This window comes from Pseudophryne corroboree, chromosome 1 (assembly GCF_028390025.1).
Source record: "Pseudophryne corroboree isolate aPseCor3 chromosome 1, aPseCor3.hap2, whole genome shotgun sequence".
In the NCBI taxonomy this organism is placed as follows: domain Eukaryota; kingdom Metazoa; phylum Chordata; class Amphibia; order Anura; family Myobatrachidae; genus Pseudophryne; species Pseudophryne corroboree.
The window spans coordinates 936,212,189-936,229,595 of NC_086444.1; the positions used below are offsets into that span (position 1 = coordinate 936,212,189).

Genomic DNA, 17,407 nt, shown 5'->3' on the forward strand with positions numbered 1-17,407 from the left:
ATGGAGAGTTAGTGGCATCGTTGTACTTGCTAGAACGGGTTCACTACGATCTGCCGGCGGCCGGCCTCCCGGCGACCAGCATACCGGCGTCGGGAGGCCGGCCGCCGGCTTACCGACAGTGTGGCGAGCGCAAATGAGCCCCTTGCGGGCTCGCTGCGCTCGCCACGCTACGGGCACAGTGGCGCGCGCGCGCCACACTATTTTATTCTCCCTCCAGGGGGGTCGTGGACCCCCACGAGGGAGAATAAGTGTCGGTATGCCGGCGGTCGGGCTCCCGGCGCCGGTATGCTGGTCGCCGGGAGCCCGACCGCCGGCATACTGAAGACCACCCGCTAGAACATAGGAAGACAAATAAAATGTAGTAAGACTCTTCGTGATTACAACTGCATGATCATAACCTATTGCCAGCATTATAAATACCAATTTATGGCTATCAATCAATCAATCAGATTAAAGACAAATGTATAACTTAAATCCAACCAGTGGACCTTAAGAATGCCTACCACAATCTACAGAAGAGACTGCTTACTGTTAGTGTTATCTGCCATCACCCAGCTCAGCATATAGGTAGCAGTAAACCAGTGACTTGAAGAGACAGGACACTGATTCTAATGCATAAATATAATAGAGAAGCCAAATCGTTATCTTCCCATGCTGCCATGGTGTCAGTGGGTGCAGGTAACAGACATGCTTCATATTCCATATAGTAAGGTTAGCAAGTTGTTAAAGTATGTCTACGAGAATGCCTGGCCTAATATAGTCATATATCAAGAACACAGATTGTAAGTGTCATTATAGCCTGTATATGCGGTGAGGAAATGCCGCCAAGCTTGTATCGGCAAGAACATACAGAACCACTTCATCCGATGTGTGTACCTGTTTCATTTGAGAATGATCAGATGTTATGCACTCTGTACAAAGTTATAAACTCTTTTCATCCTTTACATAATACTACATACAGTATATACATAAAGCAACGTGTATTCTGTATTCTCCTGCCCCAGTGCACAGGGAAGTTACACAAGATCACAGTTTTCCTGACTGATGACTGGGTTACAAATTTGTTATACAGCATTGTTCGGTTATAATGGGTAGCAGCAGCATATTGGACTATTGCCTCATTTATAATAAAAACCCCACATCCACCTGTAGTTAGTTATGTTCTGATTGTCAAGCAATAGGAGCAGCAAATTTCTAATCTGGTTTCATTCCTTAATACATTTTCTCTGCTGGAGTTGTATAATTGTTTCAACTAACTGATATTTAATGCGTTACATTGTTATCAAGTTACTGTATTGTATTACAGGATCACAAAGAGCCAGCTGTACCTGTACAAGGACAAGTACAAATCTCACCATCCTGCTAGATGGCCATATAGTAACTCTGCTGCTCACCTCAAAAACACCTGGTTACTTTCAAAATCATGTAGATCCCAGCAGTGTAAATAAGGAACAGCATCATGTTCTATCATTTTCTATGATGCAAATTCAAACAACTGTCACAATTAGCTCTTCTAGATCCCTCTGCTTGCCATCCACCAATGAGAGGAGAGATAGTGAGTATATGTAAATCATTCTGCCCAATATTAGAGGTTAATTGTGACATTCTGGGAATTAATCAGTGAGCACTGTTTGGTGGGTTCAATAACACTGGTTGGATCTCTCCAGGATTGGGGTAACGCTCAATGTCAGGAATACTAGAGGTTGTGAGAGATTTTTTTAACATATTTGAAGAACTTTCAATCTCTGAAATAAAAAATAAACAAAAGATTATGTTAAAACGTCTATCCTATGTTAATATAATATAATATACATAATAAGCACACGGGTAAACTTACTAAGGTAGGAGGTTTAAAAATAAAAAAAATAAAAATGGTGACGTTGCCCATAGCAACCAATCAGATGCTATCTATTATCTTCTAGAAGCAACTAGATACATATTAAGTAGAATCTGATTGGTTGCCATGAGCAACATTACCAGTTCTAAAAAACTCCCACCTTAGTAAATTTACTCCATACTGTAAATTCAAGAAGCATGTATAATGCATTGTGGAACCTGTTTGTTTTTGTCAATGTCATGGTTTTATCATACAATATTATCAGCCTGGATTCAAATTAACTTTCTTTTTTTAAATAATAAAATCTAATAAAAATATTTCCTGTTCGATTCACTATTTAGTTGACATCTTTTTAATTTCATTTAAAGACACTTTAAAATGACCTAGCAAATGAAACGCCTATGGGGATCATTCTGAGTTGATCGCACGTAGCAACTTTTGCTGCTCGTGCGATCAACTTGACGCCGCCTATGGGGGACTGTATTTTAGCATAGCAGGGCTGCGATCGCTTGTGCAGCCCTGCTATGCTAAAAAAAGTTTCCTGCAAAACAAGACCAGGGTCAGACCTACTTACCCTGTGCGACGGATCCAGTTGACGTCAGACATCCGCCCTCCCCCTCCAGCTTTTAACTTGCAACAAAGTTATTAGATGGGACCCTGGAGATCGACTGGACTACATTATTTAAACTACTTAATCGATGACCATCAACTGGGACAGATCTTAAAACCTCTGAGATAAGAGTATTCTAATTTGTCCTCGCTATTATTGTAACTGAGTTGCATGGTTTCATTATTGTAACTTAGATAAATGAATGCTACTGTGTCTGTCTCCATATTTATCACATTGTATCCCACAACCTGGTCACTTGAGTTTTCAAACGAAAACACAATTAAATGTGCCTGCCCAGATGAGATGTCAGTCACCGGCTATCCCTGCAGCAAGTGTGCCAACTGCCCATATACACAGCCGGATGTGCCGATCTGTGGGTATATCGGCTGTGCTACAGGGCCGACTTGATAAGTCTGTGAACAACGTCATTCACAGACATATCATGATAACACCCACCCCAACCACGATGGGCTCACGATATATCGGCTGTTCGATTGAAAGCCCCATATATTGCTCAGTGTGTACCCAGCTTTAGCCAACACATTCTTTGTCAAGTTCAGAATGAAAAACATTGCACAGCTTATACCCTGTAGATCCGGGATAGGCCATTTGGATATTTATAAAATCCTTCAGGGGCCATACAAAAATGATCAACTTAAAAATTAGCCTTCCCCCAGTAGTTATGCCCCAGTACATATGCCCCCAGTAGTGCACTGCCAGATACACATATGACTCCAGTAGTGCAGTGCCAGATACACATATGCCCCCACAGTGCCAGATACACATATGCCCCCACAGTGCCAGATACACATATGCCCCCAAAGTGCCAGATACACATATGCCCCCACAGTGACAGATACACATATGTCCCCATAGTGCCAGGTACACACGTCCCCACAGTGCCAGATATGTCCCCACAGTGCCAGGTACACACATGCCCCCACCCCACTGTGCTGCTCACCATTGCTACATCAGTGCTCTGGCTGCTGGCCTTCTGCTGCTGTGTGTGTCAGGGGAGGAGAGCGCAGCATGCGCCTCTCCTGCCCCTTAGTGCTCAGTCTGGCAGCGGCGTGTGTCAGGAGTCAGGCAGGGAGGAGAGCGCAGCTATGTCGGGCGATGGCGTATAGGACCTCAAACCAGCCACCGGTGCGTGAGCCAATCAGAGCTCGCGGACCGCCAGCGGTGGACCCTGATTGGCTGCCGGTCTGCGAGCTCTGATTGGCTCACGAACTCGTTATGTAAAATGATTTATTGTTTGGAATGATGAGTGCCCTCTTGATTTATACAATATATATATATATATATATATATATATATATATATATATATATATATATATATATATACATACATACATACATACATACATATATATATATATGTCAGAGGGCGCTGATAGACAATCTGAACTGACTTTTTCCTAGGCTTCCACCTTAGATTACAAATGTTCACAGAGATGTTCCTCCCGCTTACGAAAAATTCTACCCAGCATGAAATGGCCTGATAGCCTGATTGAACCATAGAAAATATTCTTTAATTTTCCATAAAAACAGTACATTACATTAAAATAGCTTCTTGCAATGTGATAGGTAGCGAATATTCCACAACTATCAGAGAGGTTGATGATAGAAGACATGCCTATACCCGTGGGGTATGATATCACTTGGCGGATGACAGTCTACTGGTTGTATAGATACCCCATGCCAATGTCCCTACACGTTTCGTCCAAAAGGACTTTTTCAGGGGCAGATGAAATATGCAATAAAATGATTTCTGTTGAATTTTGGATAGATTTAATTCTGAAGACCATATGCATATAAGAATAATCAAAAATATAGGGTCCCTCAATCTAGTGTAGAAAAATAAGAATTTACTCACCGGTAATTCTATTTCTCGTAGTCCGTAGTGGATGCTGGGAACTCCGTAAGGACCATGGGGAATAGACGGGCTCCGCAGGAGACTGGGCACTCTTAAAAGAAAGATTAGGTACTATATCTGGTGTGCACTGGCTCTCTATGCCCCTGCTCCAGACCTCAGTTAGGGAAACTGTGCCCGGAAGAGCTGACATTACCAGGAAAGGATTTGGAATCCAGGGTAAGACTCATACCAGCCACACCAATCACACCGTACAACTCGTGATAACCATACCCAGTTAACAGTATGAACAAACAACAGCCTCAGTAACAGATGGCTCATAACAATAACCCTTTAGTTAAGCAATAACTATATACATGTATTGCAGAGAGTCCGCACTTGGGGCGGGCGCCCAGCATCCACTACGGACTACGAGAAATAGAATTACCGGTGAGTAAATTCTTATTTTCTCTGACGTCCTAGTGGATGCTGGGAACTCCGTAAGGACCATGGGGATTATACCAAAGCTCCCAAACGGGCGGGAGAGTGCGGATGACTCTGCAGCACCAAATGAGCAAAGACAAGGTCCTCCTCAGCCAGGGTATCAAACTTGTAGAACTTAGCAAATGTGTTTGAACCCGACCAAGTAGCAGCTCGGCAAAGCTGTAAAGCCGAGACCCCTCGGGGAGCCGCCCAAGAAGAGCCCACCTTCCTTGTGGAATGGGCTTTTACTGATTTAGGATGCGGCAATCCTGCCGCAGAATGAGCTTGCTAAATCGTGCTACAGATCCAGCGCGCAATAGTTTGCTTTGAAGCAGGAGCACCCAGCTTGTTGGGTGCATGCAGGATAAACAGCGAGTCAGTTTTCCTGACTCCAGCCGTCCTGGCTATATAGATTTTCAAAGCCCTGACTACATCTAGTAACTTAAAGTCCTCCAAGTCCCTAGTAGCCGCAGGCACCACAATAGGTTGGTTCAAATGAAACGCTGATACCACCTTAGGGAGAAATTGGGGACGAGTCCTCAATTCTGCCCTGTCCATATGGAAGATCAGATAAGGGCTTTTACACGACAAAGCCGCCAATTGTGACACACGCCTAGCCGAAGCTAAGGCCAATAGCATGACCACTTTCCACGTGAGATATTTTAGCTCCACGGTCTTAAGTGGCTCAAACCAGTGGGATTTCAGGAAATCCAACACAACGTTAAGATCCCAAGGTGCCACTGGAGGCACAAAAGGGGGCTGAATATGCAGCACTCCCTTAACAAACGTCTGAACTTCAGGCAGTGAAGCCAGTTCTTTTTGAAAGAAAATAGATAGGGCCGAAATCTGGACCTTTATGGATCCTAATTTTAGGCCCATAGTCACTCCTGACTGTAGGAAGTGCAGGAATCGACCCAGCTGGAATTCCTCAGTAGGGGCCTTCCTGGCCTCACACCAAGCAACATATTTTCGCCATATACGGTGATAATGCTGTGCTGTCACGTCTTTCCTAGCCTTTATCAGCGTAGGAATCACTTCATCTGGAATGCCCTTTTCCGTTAGGATCCGGCGTTCAACCGTCATGCCGTCAAACGCAGCCGCGGTAAGTCTTGGAACAGACAGGGCCCCTGCTGTAACAGGTCCCGTCTGAGAGGCAGAGGCCATGGGTCCTCTGAGATCATTTCTTGTAGTTCTGGGTACCAAGATCTTCTTGGCCAATCCGGAACGATGAGTATAGTTCTTACTCCTCTCTTTCTTACAATCCTCAGTACCTTGGGTATGAGAGGAAGAGGAGGGAACACATAAACCGACTGGTACACCCACGGTGTCACTAGTGCGTCCACAGCTATCGCCTGAGGGTCCCTTGACCTGGCGCAATATTTTTTTAGCTTTTTGTTGAGACGGGACACCATCATGTCTACCTGTGGCCGTTCCCAACGATTTACAATCAGCGTGAAGACTTCTGGATGAAGTCCCCACTCTCCCGGGTGGAGGTCGTGCCTGCTGAGGAAGTCTGCTTCCCAGTTGTCCACTCCCGGAATGAACACTGCTGACAGTGCTAGCACGTGATTCTCCGCCCATCGAAGAATCCTTGTGGCTTCTGCCAACGCCATCCTGCTTCTTGTGCCGCCCTGTCGGTTTACATGGGCGACCGCCGTGATGTTGTCTGACTGAATCAGCACCGGTTGGCTTTGAAGCAGGGGTTCTGCTTGACTCAGGGCGTTGTAAATGGCCCATAGTTCCAGAATATTTATGTGAAGGGAAGTCTCCTGACTTGACCACTGTCCTTGGAAGTTCCTTCCCTGAGTGACTGCCCCCCAACCTCGTAGGCTTGCATCCGTGGTCACCAGGACCCAGTCCTGTATGCCGAATCTGCGGCCCTCGAGAAGATGAGCACTCTGCAGCCACCACAGCAGAGACACCCTGGCCCTCGGGGACAGGGTGATCAGCCGATGCATCTGAAGATGCGATCCGGACCACTTGTCTAACAGATCCCACTGAAAGATTCTTGCATGGAACCTGCCGAAGGGAATTGCTTCGTAAGAAGCTACCATCTTTCCCAGGACTCGCGTGCAGTGATGCACCGACACCTGTTTTGGTTTCAGGAGGTCCCTGACCAGAGATGACAATTCCTGGGCCTTCTCCATCAGGAGAAACACCTTCTTCTGTTCTGTGTCCAGAATCATGCCCGAGAACAGCAGACGCGTCGCAGGAATCAGCTGCGACTTTGGGATATTCAGAATCCAGCCGTGCTGTTGCAGCACTTCCAGAGATAGTGCTACGTTGACTAACAACTGCTCCTTGGACCTCGCCTTTATAAGGAGATCATCCAAGTACGGGATAATTATAACTCTCTTCTTCCGAAGGAGTATCATCATTTCGGCCATTACCTTGGTAAATACCCTCGGTGCCGTGGACAGACCAAACGGCAACGTCTGGAATTGGTAATGACAGTCCTGTACCACAAACCTGAGGTACTCCTGGTGAGGTGGGTAAATGGGGACATGCAGATAAGCGTCCTTGATGTCCAGCGACACCATAAAATCCCCCTCTTCCAGGCTTGCAATAACCGCCCTGAGCGATTCCATTTTGAACTTGAACTTCCTTACATAAGTGTTCAAGGATTTTAAATTTAGAATGGGTCTCACCGAACCGTCTCGTTTCGGTACCACAAACATTGTGGAATAGTAACCCCGTCCCTGTTGAAGGAGGGGAACCTTGATTATCACCTGCTGAAGGTACAGCTTGTGAATAGCCGCCAGCACTACCTCCCTTTCCCTGGGAGCCGCTGGCAAGGCTGATTTGAGGTAACGGCGAGGGGGAGTCGCCTCGAACTCCAGCATGTATCCCTGAGATACCACTTGTAGAACCCAGAGATCCACCTGTGAGCGAACCCACTGGTCGCTGAAGTTCCGGAGACGCGCCCCCACCGCACCTGGCTCCACCTGTGGAGCCCCAGCGTCATGCGGTGGACTTAGTGGAAGCAGGGGAGAATTTTTGTTCCTGGGAACTGGCTGTCTGGTGCAGCTTTTTTCCTCTACCCCTGCCTCTAGGCAGAAAGGGTGCGCCTCTGACCCGCTTGCCTTTCTGAGGCCGAAAGGACTGTACTTGATAATACTGTGCTTTCTTAGGCTGTGAGGAAACCTGAGGTAAAAAAGTCGACTTCCCAGCTGTTGCTGTGGATACGAGGTCCGAGAGACCGTCCCCAAACAATTCCTCACCCTTATAAGGCAAAACCTCTATGTGCCTTTTAGAATCAGCATCACCTGTCCACTGCCGAGTCCATAATACTCTCCTGGCAGAAATGGACATTGCATTAATTCTAGATGCCAGCCGGCAAATGTCCCTCTGTGCATCCCTCATATACAAGACTACGTCCTTTATATGCTCTATGGTTAGCAAAATAGCATCCCTGTCGAGGGTATCAATGTTGTCTGACAGGGTATCAGACCATGCTGCTGCAGCACTACACATCCATGCTGAAGCAATAGCAGGTCTCAGTTTAGTACCTGAGTGTGTATATACAGACTTCAGGATAGCCTCCTGCTTTCTATCTGCAGGCTCCTTTAGGGCGGCCGTATCCTGAGACGGCAGTGCCACCCTTTTAGATAATCGTGTGAGCGCCTTGTCCACCCTAGGGGATGTCTCACAGCGTAACCTATCCGTTGGCGGGAAAGGGTACGCCATCAGTAACCTCTTAGAAATCACTAGTTTCTTATCAGGGGAACACCACGCTTCTTCACACAAATCATTTAATTCATCAGATGGGGGAAAAGTCACTGGCTGCTTTTTCTCCCCAAACATAATACCCTTTTTAGTGGTAACCGGGTTAATGTCAGAAATGTGCAACACATTTTTCATTGCCGTAATCATGCATCGGATGGCCCTTGTGGACTGTACATTTGTCTCATCCTCGTCTACACTGGAGTCAGACTCCGTGTCGACATCTGTGTCTGCCATCTGAGCTAGCGGGCGTTTTTGAGCCCCTGATGGCCTCTGAGACGCCTGGGCAGGCGCGGGCTGAGATGCCGGCTGTCCCAAGGCTGTTACGTCATCAAACCTTTTATGTAAAGAGTTGACACCGTCGGTTAATACCTTCCACATATCCATCCACTCCGGTGTCGGCCCTGTAGGGGGCGACATCACACTTATCGGCTCCTGCTCCGCCTCCACGTAGCCCTCCACATCAAACATGTCGACACAGCCGTACCGACACACCGCATACACACAGGGAATGCTCTGACTGAGGACAGGACCCCACAAAGTCCTTTGGGGAGACAGAGAGAGAGTATGCCAGCACACACCACAGCGCTATATAACACAGGGATTTTCACTATACTGAGTGATTTTTCCCAATAGCTGCTTATTAACACCAATCTGCGACTAAATTTATGTGCCCCCCCTCTCTTTCTTACCCTTGTTATACTGTATACCGCAGGGGAGAGCGTCCTTCCAGCGGAGCTGTGAAGAGAAAATGGCGCTGGCTGTGCTGAGGAAGATAGCCCCGCCCCCTCAGCGGCGGGCTTCTCCCGCTTTTTATAATGTTAATGGCGGGGTTTTTTTGCACATATAGTGTTATACACTGTATTATGTGCTATTTGTGCCAAAAGGCAAACTAATTGCTGCCCAGGGCGCGCCCCCCCCCCCCCCCCAGCGCCCTTCACCCAACAGTGACCGGAATGTGTGGTATGCTATGGGAGCAATGGCGCACAGCTGCAGTGCTGTGCGCTACCTTAATGAAGACAGGAGTCTTCAGCCGCCGTTTTTCATCTTTATCTTCCGTCTTCTGGCTCTGCAAGGGGGACGGCGGCGCGGCTCCGGGAACGGACGATCGAGGTCGGGCCCCGTGTTCGATCCCTCTGGAGCTAATGGTGTCCAGTAGCCTTAGAAGCACAAGCTAGCTGCAAGCAGGTAGGTTTGCTTCTCTCCCCTCAGTCCCTCGTAGCAGTGAGTCTGTTGCCAGCAGATCTCACTGAAAATAAAAAAACCTAACAAATACTTTCTTTTCTAGTGAGCTCAGGAGAGCCCACTAGGTGCATCCAGCTCTGGCCGGGCACAGATTCTAACTGAGGTCTGGAGGAGGGGCATAGAGGGAGGAGCCAGTGCACACCAGATATAGTACCTAATCTTTCTTTTAAGAGTGCCCAGTCTCCTGCGGAGCCCGTCTATTCCCCATGGTCCTTACGGAGTTCCCAGCATCCACTAGGATGTCAGAGAAAAAAGTTTTTCCCTAAAAGCCAGAATACAGGTTGAGTATCCCATATCCAAATATTCCGAAATACGGAATATTCCGAAATACGGACTTTTTTTGAGTGAGAGTGAGATAGTGAAACCTTTGTTTTTTGATGGCTCAATGTACACAAACTTTGTTTAATACACAAAGTTATTAAAAAATATTGTATTAAATGTCCTTCAGGCTGTGTGTATAAGGTGTATATGAAACATAAATTAATTGTGTGAATGTACACACACTTTGTTTAATGCACAAAGTTATTAAAAATATTGGCTAAAATTACTTTCAGGCTGTGTGTATATGGTGTATATGAAACATAAATGCATTCTGTACTTAGATTTAGGTCCCATCGCCATGATCTCTCATTATGGTATGCAATTATTCCAAAATACGGAAAAATCCCATATCCAAAATACCTCTGGTCCCAAGCATTTTGGATAAGGGAGACTCAACCTGTAGTAACTCCAAACAGGTCTGCAGGGATTTTTTTTTTTTTACTGGAAACCAAGCAGAATGAGGAGGTTTCTTTCCAGATAGATGGTTTGTAACTCAATTCTTGATACCATTTGTGTGGAATTTGATAAAAACAATAATAGGTCAATCTCCAGAATTAGAAGCTTCCTCTAACTAATATTGTCTATTAGCTCTGACAGCATTTTAGTCTTGTTCATCCCTTTAGTCCTTGCTAACAAGGGAATGTCCTAGAGTAGAGATTTTCAACCTTTTACAACTCGCGGCACACTGAACAAGATTTGAATATTTTCCCGAGGCACACTCAAATATAATGGTTATGCATGGTGCACTTGCGTGTCCTAGGATGTCATGTCACAGCTTCTCCATAGGTAACACCTGAGCCACATCTGAGAAAGCCAGAAGAGTCCAACACTGCCTGGGCCCAAAATTAGAACTGGCTCTGCAACCACTAAACCCACCAGTATTGATCGTTCCAGGGCCTCAGTAGTGTCAAAACACTGACGGGCCTGGCTCTGATTCTATGGCGGCACACCTGGAGACTGCTCAGGGCACACTAGTGTGCCACGGCACAGTGGTTGAAAAACACTGTCCTAGAGGTTCTGGTTAACCATACTGGCGCAAGATAAGGGCATTTCTGTATCCCAAACATGGTCCTCAGTGAACCCTAACAGTCCAGGTTTTAAGGATATCCTCGCTTGTGCATAGATGGTAGAATCAAACTGAATGAGGCACTAATTAAGTCACTTGTGCTTTAGCATTGATATCTAAAAAACTAGGACTGTTAGGGTGACTTGAGGACTGCGTTTGGGAACTGGAATACTGTAAATCAATTTTGAGGACACTCATTCGACTGCCCTGCCCACAGGAAGCAGCATCTTTCCCTATATAAGAAGCCCAGGTGTTCTATTTGACATGTATGAATTCAGTCCCACTCTGAAGCCTGTCATTAGGCAGAGCTTAGGGAGATCATGAGTATACACTCGGTGCTTTTTCCTTCTCTAACATTGATGGAGAGGATAATGTACTGCTCCTACAGGCTCTATTAACTCATAGGGCCCTAGCCAGTGAGCAAAGAGCTTGTGTGGAAACTAACCACAACAGCTTGTCCCCTTGTGGAAATGACGGAACATCATACTTATGATGTTGACTTTCTTGAGCATCTCCCTGAATGATTTTTGCAGTGTAGGGGTTATTCTCTGGTGATCATACAGTATATGATCACTGAAGAATTACTTCTCAGGGGTCAAAGCATATTAAAGTCTGTGGATGCCAGGACAGGGGAAACAACATTTTACAACTGATTTTGGCGTTTTTGGTAAGGGGGCAGGGCTCATTTGCATAATAAGTCATAAAGCCCCGCCCATCCCTCGGCTCCAGCAGCAGTTACTTGCAATAGGGCACATTTTCTTTATGTTTTCCCAATTTCAACGCATCCAGGCCTCTGCAATAGTGGGGACCATCCTTATAACTTTTAAATGTCATTTTGAAAAGGCGCTCCATTTATCTTTAACACTGAATCGGTAAAATGAAGTGTAAAGGCAATTTCATATACAGTATATGCAAAAAAATAATATTACCTTTAGGAACTTTCTGATGCTTTTTCGGTCTCTGCTATCTCGTCATTTTCTAAAATGAAGACAAAAAAAATCTCATACATAAGTGGTCCATTTGTAAATAAAATCATGAAACAAGTTATAAAGGGTAGTTACAATGTAGTAGTATACTATGGGCCTGATTCCATTTGCAAATGTGAGAATGCATGCGCAGAGCAATTATCGGCAGACTGTGCATGCGCTGCGAACGCATTACGCATGCCCGAAGGCCAAAACGCAATTGTTCTGTGTTTGTAGCCTAAAGGTGGGTACACACTGGCCGATATATCGGCCGTTCTCTTGAACGGCCGATATATCGCGGGTCTGTCGGCCAGTGTGTATGGCCGATACGTCTGTGAACTCCGTCGTTCACAGACGTATCGCGTCAGCCCCGCTGCACAGCCGATGGCCAATATATCTACCGATATATTGGCGGGTCGCTGTGTGTGTACGGGCGGTCGGCCGACCGCCCGTACACATGCAGCGGCGGTGATTGACAGCAGAACTGGGCGGGCGTGTACACGCCCGCCCAGTTCACGACGTCAGTCCCCGGCGGATCGGGCAGTGTGTATGCACAGCACACTGCCCGATCAATCCATAGATCTGTCTGCAGATCAATTGATCGGCAGATATATCTACCAGTGTGTACCCACCTTAAGTGTAAAGCGATCGCAACTTGACTGACTGGAAGTGACCGTTCATGGGTGGTAACATGGCGTTTGTGGGGAGTGATTTGGAAAAAGGAGGCCTGTCATGGACGCTTTCGAAGGGGTGAATCTGACGTCGGCTGCGATGAAAAACATGGCGCCCAGTGTGACTGCATTTTCATTATTTTGAGTAGGCATGGATCAGTCACAACTGTTGATTGTGCTTGTTTTTTGCATATGCATTGCGATTCTTCTAATGCCTACGCAGATTTGCGATCGCATTGGTTGGCGTCTTTTATCTTTTCTGGGCGGCTCTTCACATTTTTAGCAGTAGCAGTTTTGTGAAAATCGCTATTTCAGCCTTAATAGCAATCTATAGTGAATTAGGTGCTATGTTGGTTTTACTGCATATGAAAATATGATTTCCAGCCTCAGGTTATGAAGGCTTCGTTCCATCTTTTGATATAGACGCAATGAGAAGGGGCTGTGCATATACACGCTGGGCGCTGGGTCAAGTCAGTTGATGTTGTTACGCAAGTAAACCAATAATTCCAAGTGTTACCATTCTAGATCAATTCAATTACGAACAAGTTTAGCTAGAAAAAGCTATAAAATACCCAACATGATCTTTATAATTTGTTTGGTCTTATGCTGCCCAAATCAACACTCTCTGAAAATCAAACCTAAAATAAACATATATAGAAAGAGGAGGGCACAATAATCCAATAATTTTAAATGCTGATAAGATTTAATTACTAGTAGCAATCCAAGCAGATTATCTCCCCCTCAATGATTGCATTAAAACAAAAACGTTGCCTGAAGCTACCAGGCTGGTCCAGAAGGGGTTGCAATCCACAGCATCCATGTCTCTTCCCTCTTGAGAGGCCATGACTGATGCACTCAGAGGTCCCCACAACAGAAACACTAACTACGCGTTTTAAACTTTCATTAGGGGATGGCTTTCCGTGCCTGAATATGTATTGTGTCACAGGGTTCTTAATCTTAATAAACAGAAGAGCAGCCCCCTTAAATGCTAATGCCAGATGTCTCCTGGAAATATGGGAGCTTTTTTTTCTACTAGGAGACATTAAAAAACGAGACTTATGATAAGAACTTACCGTTGTTAAATCTCTTTCTGCGAGGTACACTGGGCTCCACAGCGAATTACATTGGGGTGTAGAGTAGGATCTTGATCCGAGGCACCAACAGGCTAAAAGCTTTGACCTTCTTCCCAGAATGCATAGCGCCGCCTCCTCTACAACCCCACCTCCGTGCACAGGAGCTCAGTTTTTGTTAACAGGTCCAATGCAGTAGCAGGCAAAAGAGACGACAACTGTCAGTAGCCACATAAACCATACTCTCACGACAGGAGAAAGTGTCAGCGGCTAATGCCTTACCAACCCAAAGAAGCTAAGTGCGTCAGGGTTGGCGCCCTGTGGAGCCCAGTGTACCTCACAGAAAGATTTAACAACGGTAAATTCTTACCATAAATCTCGTTTTCTGCTGCGGGGTACACTGGGCTCCACAGTGAATGACATTGGGGATGTCCTAAAGCAGTTCCTTATGGGAGGGGATACACTGTAGCGGACACAAGAACCCGGCGTCCAAAGGAAGCATCCTGGGAGGCGGAAGTATCGAAGGCATAGAATCTTATGAACGTGTTCACTGAGGACCACGTAGCCGCCTTGCACAATTGTTCAAGGGTCGCACCACGGTGGGCCGCCCAAGAAGGTCCAACTGACCGAGTAGAATGGGCCTTAATGGTAGCAGGAGCTGGAAGGCCAGCCTGTACATAATCATGTGCAATCACCATTCTAATCCATCTGGCCAGTATCTGTTAAAACCAAACAGAACAAAGAGAGAATCCGACTTCCTGATGGAGGCAGTTCTCTTCACGTAGATACGGAGAGCCCGTACCACATCCAAAGACCGCTCTTTGGAAGACAATTCATGAGAGGCAAAGGCCGGAACCACAATCTCCTGATTAAGGTGGAAAGAAGACACAACCGTTGGTAAATACCCGGGACGTGTTCTAAGAACCGCCCGATCGCGGTGAAAAATCAGATATGGTGACCTACAAGACAAGGCACCTAAATCTGACACCCGTCTAGCAGAGGCAATAGCCAGCAGAAATAATACCTTAAGAGAAAGCTACTTAAGGTCTGCAGATTCAAGAGGCTCAAATGGAGACCCTTGCAACACCTCCAAAACCACAGACAAATCCCAAGGGGCCACAGGCGGGACGTAGGGAGGTTGAATCCGCAACACACCCTGAGTGAACGTATGTACATCAGGCAAGGTCGCAATTTTTCTCTGGAACCAAAACAGACAAGGCCGAAACATGAACCTTGATGAAGGCCAGACAAAGGCCCAAGTCCAGGCCCTGTTGTAGAGAGGCCAAAAGTTTGGCCATACTAAACTTGAAAGAGTCATGATTGTTAGATGTGCACCAAGCAAAGTAAGAATTCCAGACCCTATTGTAAATCAGAGCATAAGCCGGTTTCCGGGCCTTCAACATGGTTTGAATGACCGCCTCAGAAAATCCTTTGGCCCTCAAGATGGAAGCTTCAAGAGCCACGCCGGCAAAGCCAAACGGGCTAAATCCTGATCTACACAGGGGCCCTGAACGAGGAGATCTGGGCGCTGTGGAAGTAGAAGGGGACGCTCTATTGAGAGACCCTGAAGGTCTGAGAACCAGTGCCGTCTGGACCATGCAAAAGCGAGCAGAAGTCCTCCTTCTTGCTTGAACTTCCTTATTACTCTGGGCAGGAGTGACACTGGAGGGAACACGTACGGCAGCTGAAAGTTCCATGGATTTGCCAGTGCGTTCACGAACGCTGCTAGAGGACCCCTTGTCCTTGTTTCAAAGACCGGAACCTTGTGATTGTGTCGAGACGCCATCAGGTCCACATCTGGAAGGCCCCACCTGTCCACGAGGAGTTGAAACACTTCTGGATGGAGCGTGTACGTACTGACGACTGAACGTCCGCTTCCCAGTTTAGGACCCCCAGAATGAATACTGCCGATATGTTGGGCAGATGGCGTTCCGCCCACCCTAGAATCCGTGATACTTCCCTCATTGCCGTGCCGCCTTGATGAGTGACGTATGTCACCGTGGTGGCGTTGTCCGACTGTACTTGAACAGGTCTGTTCTGTATTAAATGCTGGGCCAAGTTCAATGAGTTGAACACCGCCCGCAACTCCAGAATGTTTATCGGGAGGAGAGATTCCTCCTTGGTCCACCGACCCTGAAGGGAGTGTAGCTCCAACACCGCGCCCCAACCTCTCAAACTGGCATCCTTTGTCAGAAGGACCCAGTTGGAGATCCAGAAGGGACAACCCTTGCTCAATCGTTGGTCCTGAAGCCACCAGCTCAGTGACATACGGACCTCCGGAGACAAGGAGATCATTTGAAACCTGATCCGGTGAGGCAGGCCATCCCACTTGGCAAGAATCAGCTTCTGCAGAGGGCGGGAATGGAATAGAGCATACTCCACCATGTCGAAAGCAGACACCATGAGACCTAAGCACCTGCATTGCCGAATGTATCGACACTTGCGGACAAGATAGGAAGCATTGAATCCTGTCCTGAAGCTTCAGGACTTTCTCCTGAGACAAGAACAACCGCTGGTTGTGAGTGTCCAACAACGCCCCCAGGTGCACCATGCTCTGAGCAGGGACCAGGGAAGATATCTTCCAGTTGATGAGCCACCCGTGGGCTCGCAGAAACTGGATAGTCAGATCCAGATGGCGTAGGAGAATTTCTGGGGAATTTGCCAGGATCAAAAAGTCATCCAAGTACGGTATGATCCTAACCCCTTGACGGCGGAGTACAGCCGTCATTACCGCCATGACCTTGGTGAATACTCGCGGAGCCATGGTCAAACCAAATGGTAACGCCCGAAATTGGTAATGGAGGTTTCCAATCGCAAACCTCAGGTACTGCTGATGCGTAATTGCAATGGGAATATGCAGGTAAGCATCCTGTATGTCCAGGGAGACCATATAATCCCCAGGTTCCAAGGCCAGAACAATAGAGTGAAGAGTTTCCATATGAAACTTGGAGACTCTCACAAATTTGTTCAAGTACTTGAGGTTGAGAATGGTCCGGGAGGACCCATTCGGTTTCGGGACAAGGAACAGCGGTGAATAGTACCCCTTGCCTCTCTGAGCCAGAGGCACCTGTATTACCACTCCTGTGTCCAGGGACTGTACCACCGAATGAAGAGTTTTTGCCTTCACCTGTCTGGCAAAATCGATGAGGGAGACGATTTTTGCAGGATACGATGTAACCTCGAGTGACGACTTCCCGTACCCAGGCATCGGAAGTGGTCTTCAACCATTCCTGGGTATACCCTAGAAATCGGCCCCCCACCCTGGGATCCCCCAGAGGGAGGCCCGCCCAGTCATGTGGCAGGCTTTTCAGTCTTGGAAGCGGGCTGACGGGCAGCCCAGGCCCGTTTGGGCTTGTTGGGTTTGGAAGTGCGAGCCTGTTTCGGGTACGCCTGACCCTTTGCTTTCCCTGAAGGATGAAAGGAGCGAAAGGAATTACTCTTAGCCTCCAGTACCGAAGGATCAGTATTAGGTAGACAAGCTGTTTTAGCAGAAGCTAAGTCAGCCACTATCTTGTTGAGGTCTTCTCCGAAAAGGATGTCTCCCTTAAAAGGGAGTACCTCC

The 17,407-nt window shown here is 46.9% G+C and overlaps 1 protein-coding gene across 1 annotated transcript in view; it reads right to left on the reverse strand.

Annotated features, from left to right (window-relative positions):
• Nucleotides 1-307: 307 nt before the first annotated feature.
• Nucleotides 308-17,407, reverse strand: part of MGARP (mitochondria localized glutamic acid rich protein) — a 78,047-nt gene continuing 60,947 nt past the window's right edge. Inside the window, exons 8-9 of the mRNA XM_063956437.1 lie at nucleotides 12,069-12,117; nucleotides 308-1,745 (exon numbers count right to left, since the gene is read on the reverse strand). Coding sequence (XP_063812507.1) covers nucleotides 12,071-12,117 — 47 coding nt within the window. The 3' untranslated portion in view covers nucleotides 308-1,745; nucleotides 12,069-12,070. The remainder of the gene's footprint in view (nucleotides 1,746-12,068; nucleotides 12,118-17,407) is intronic.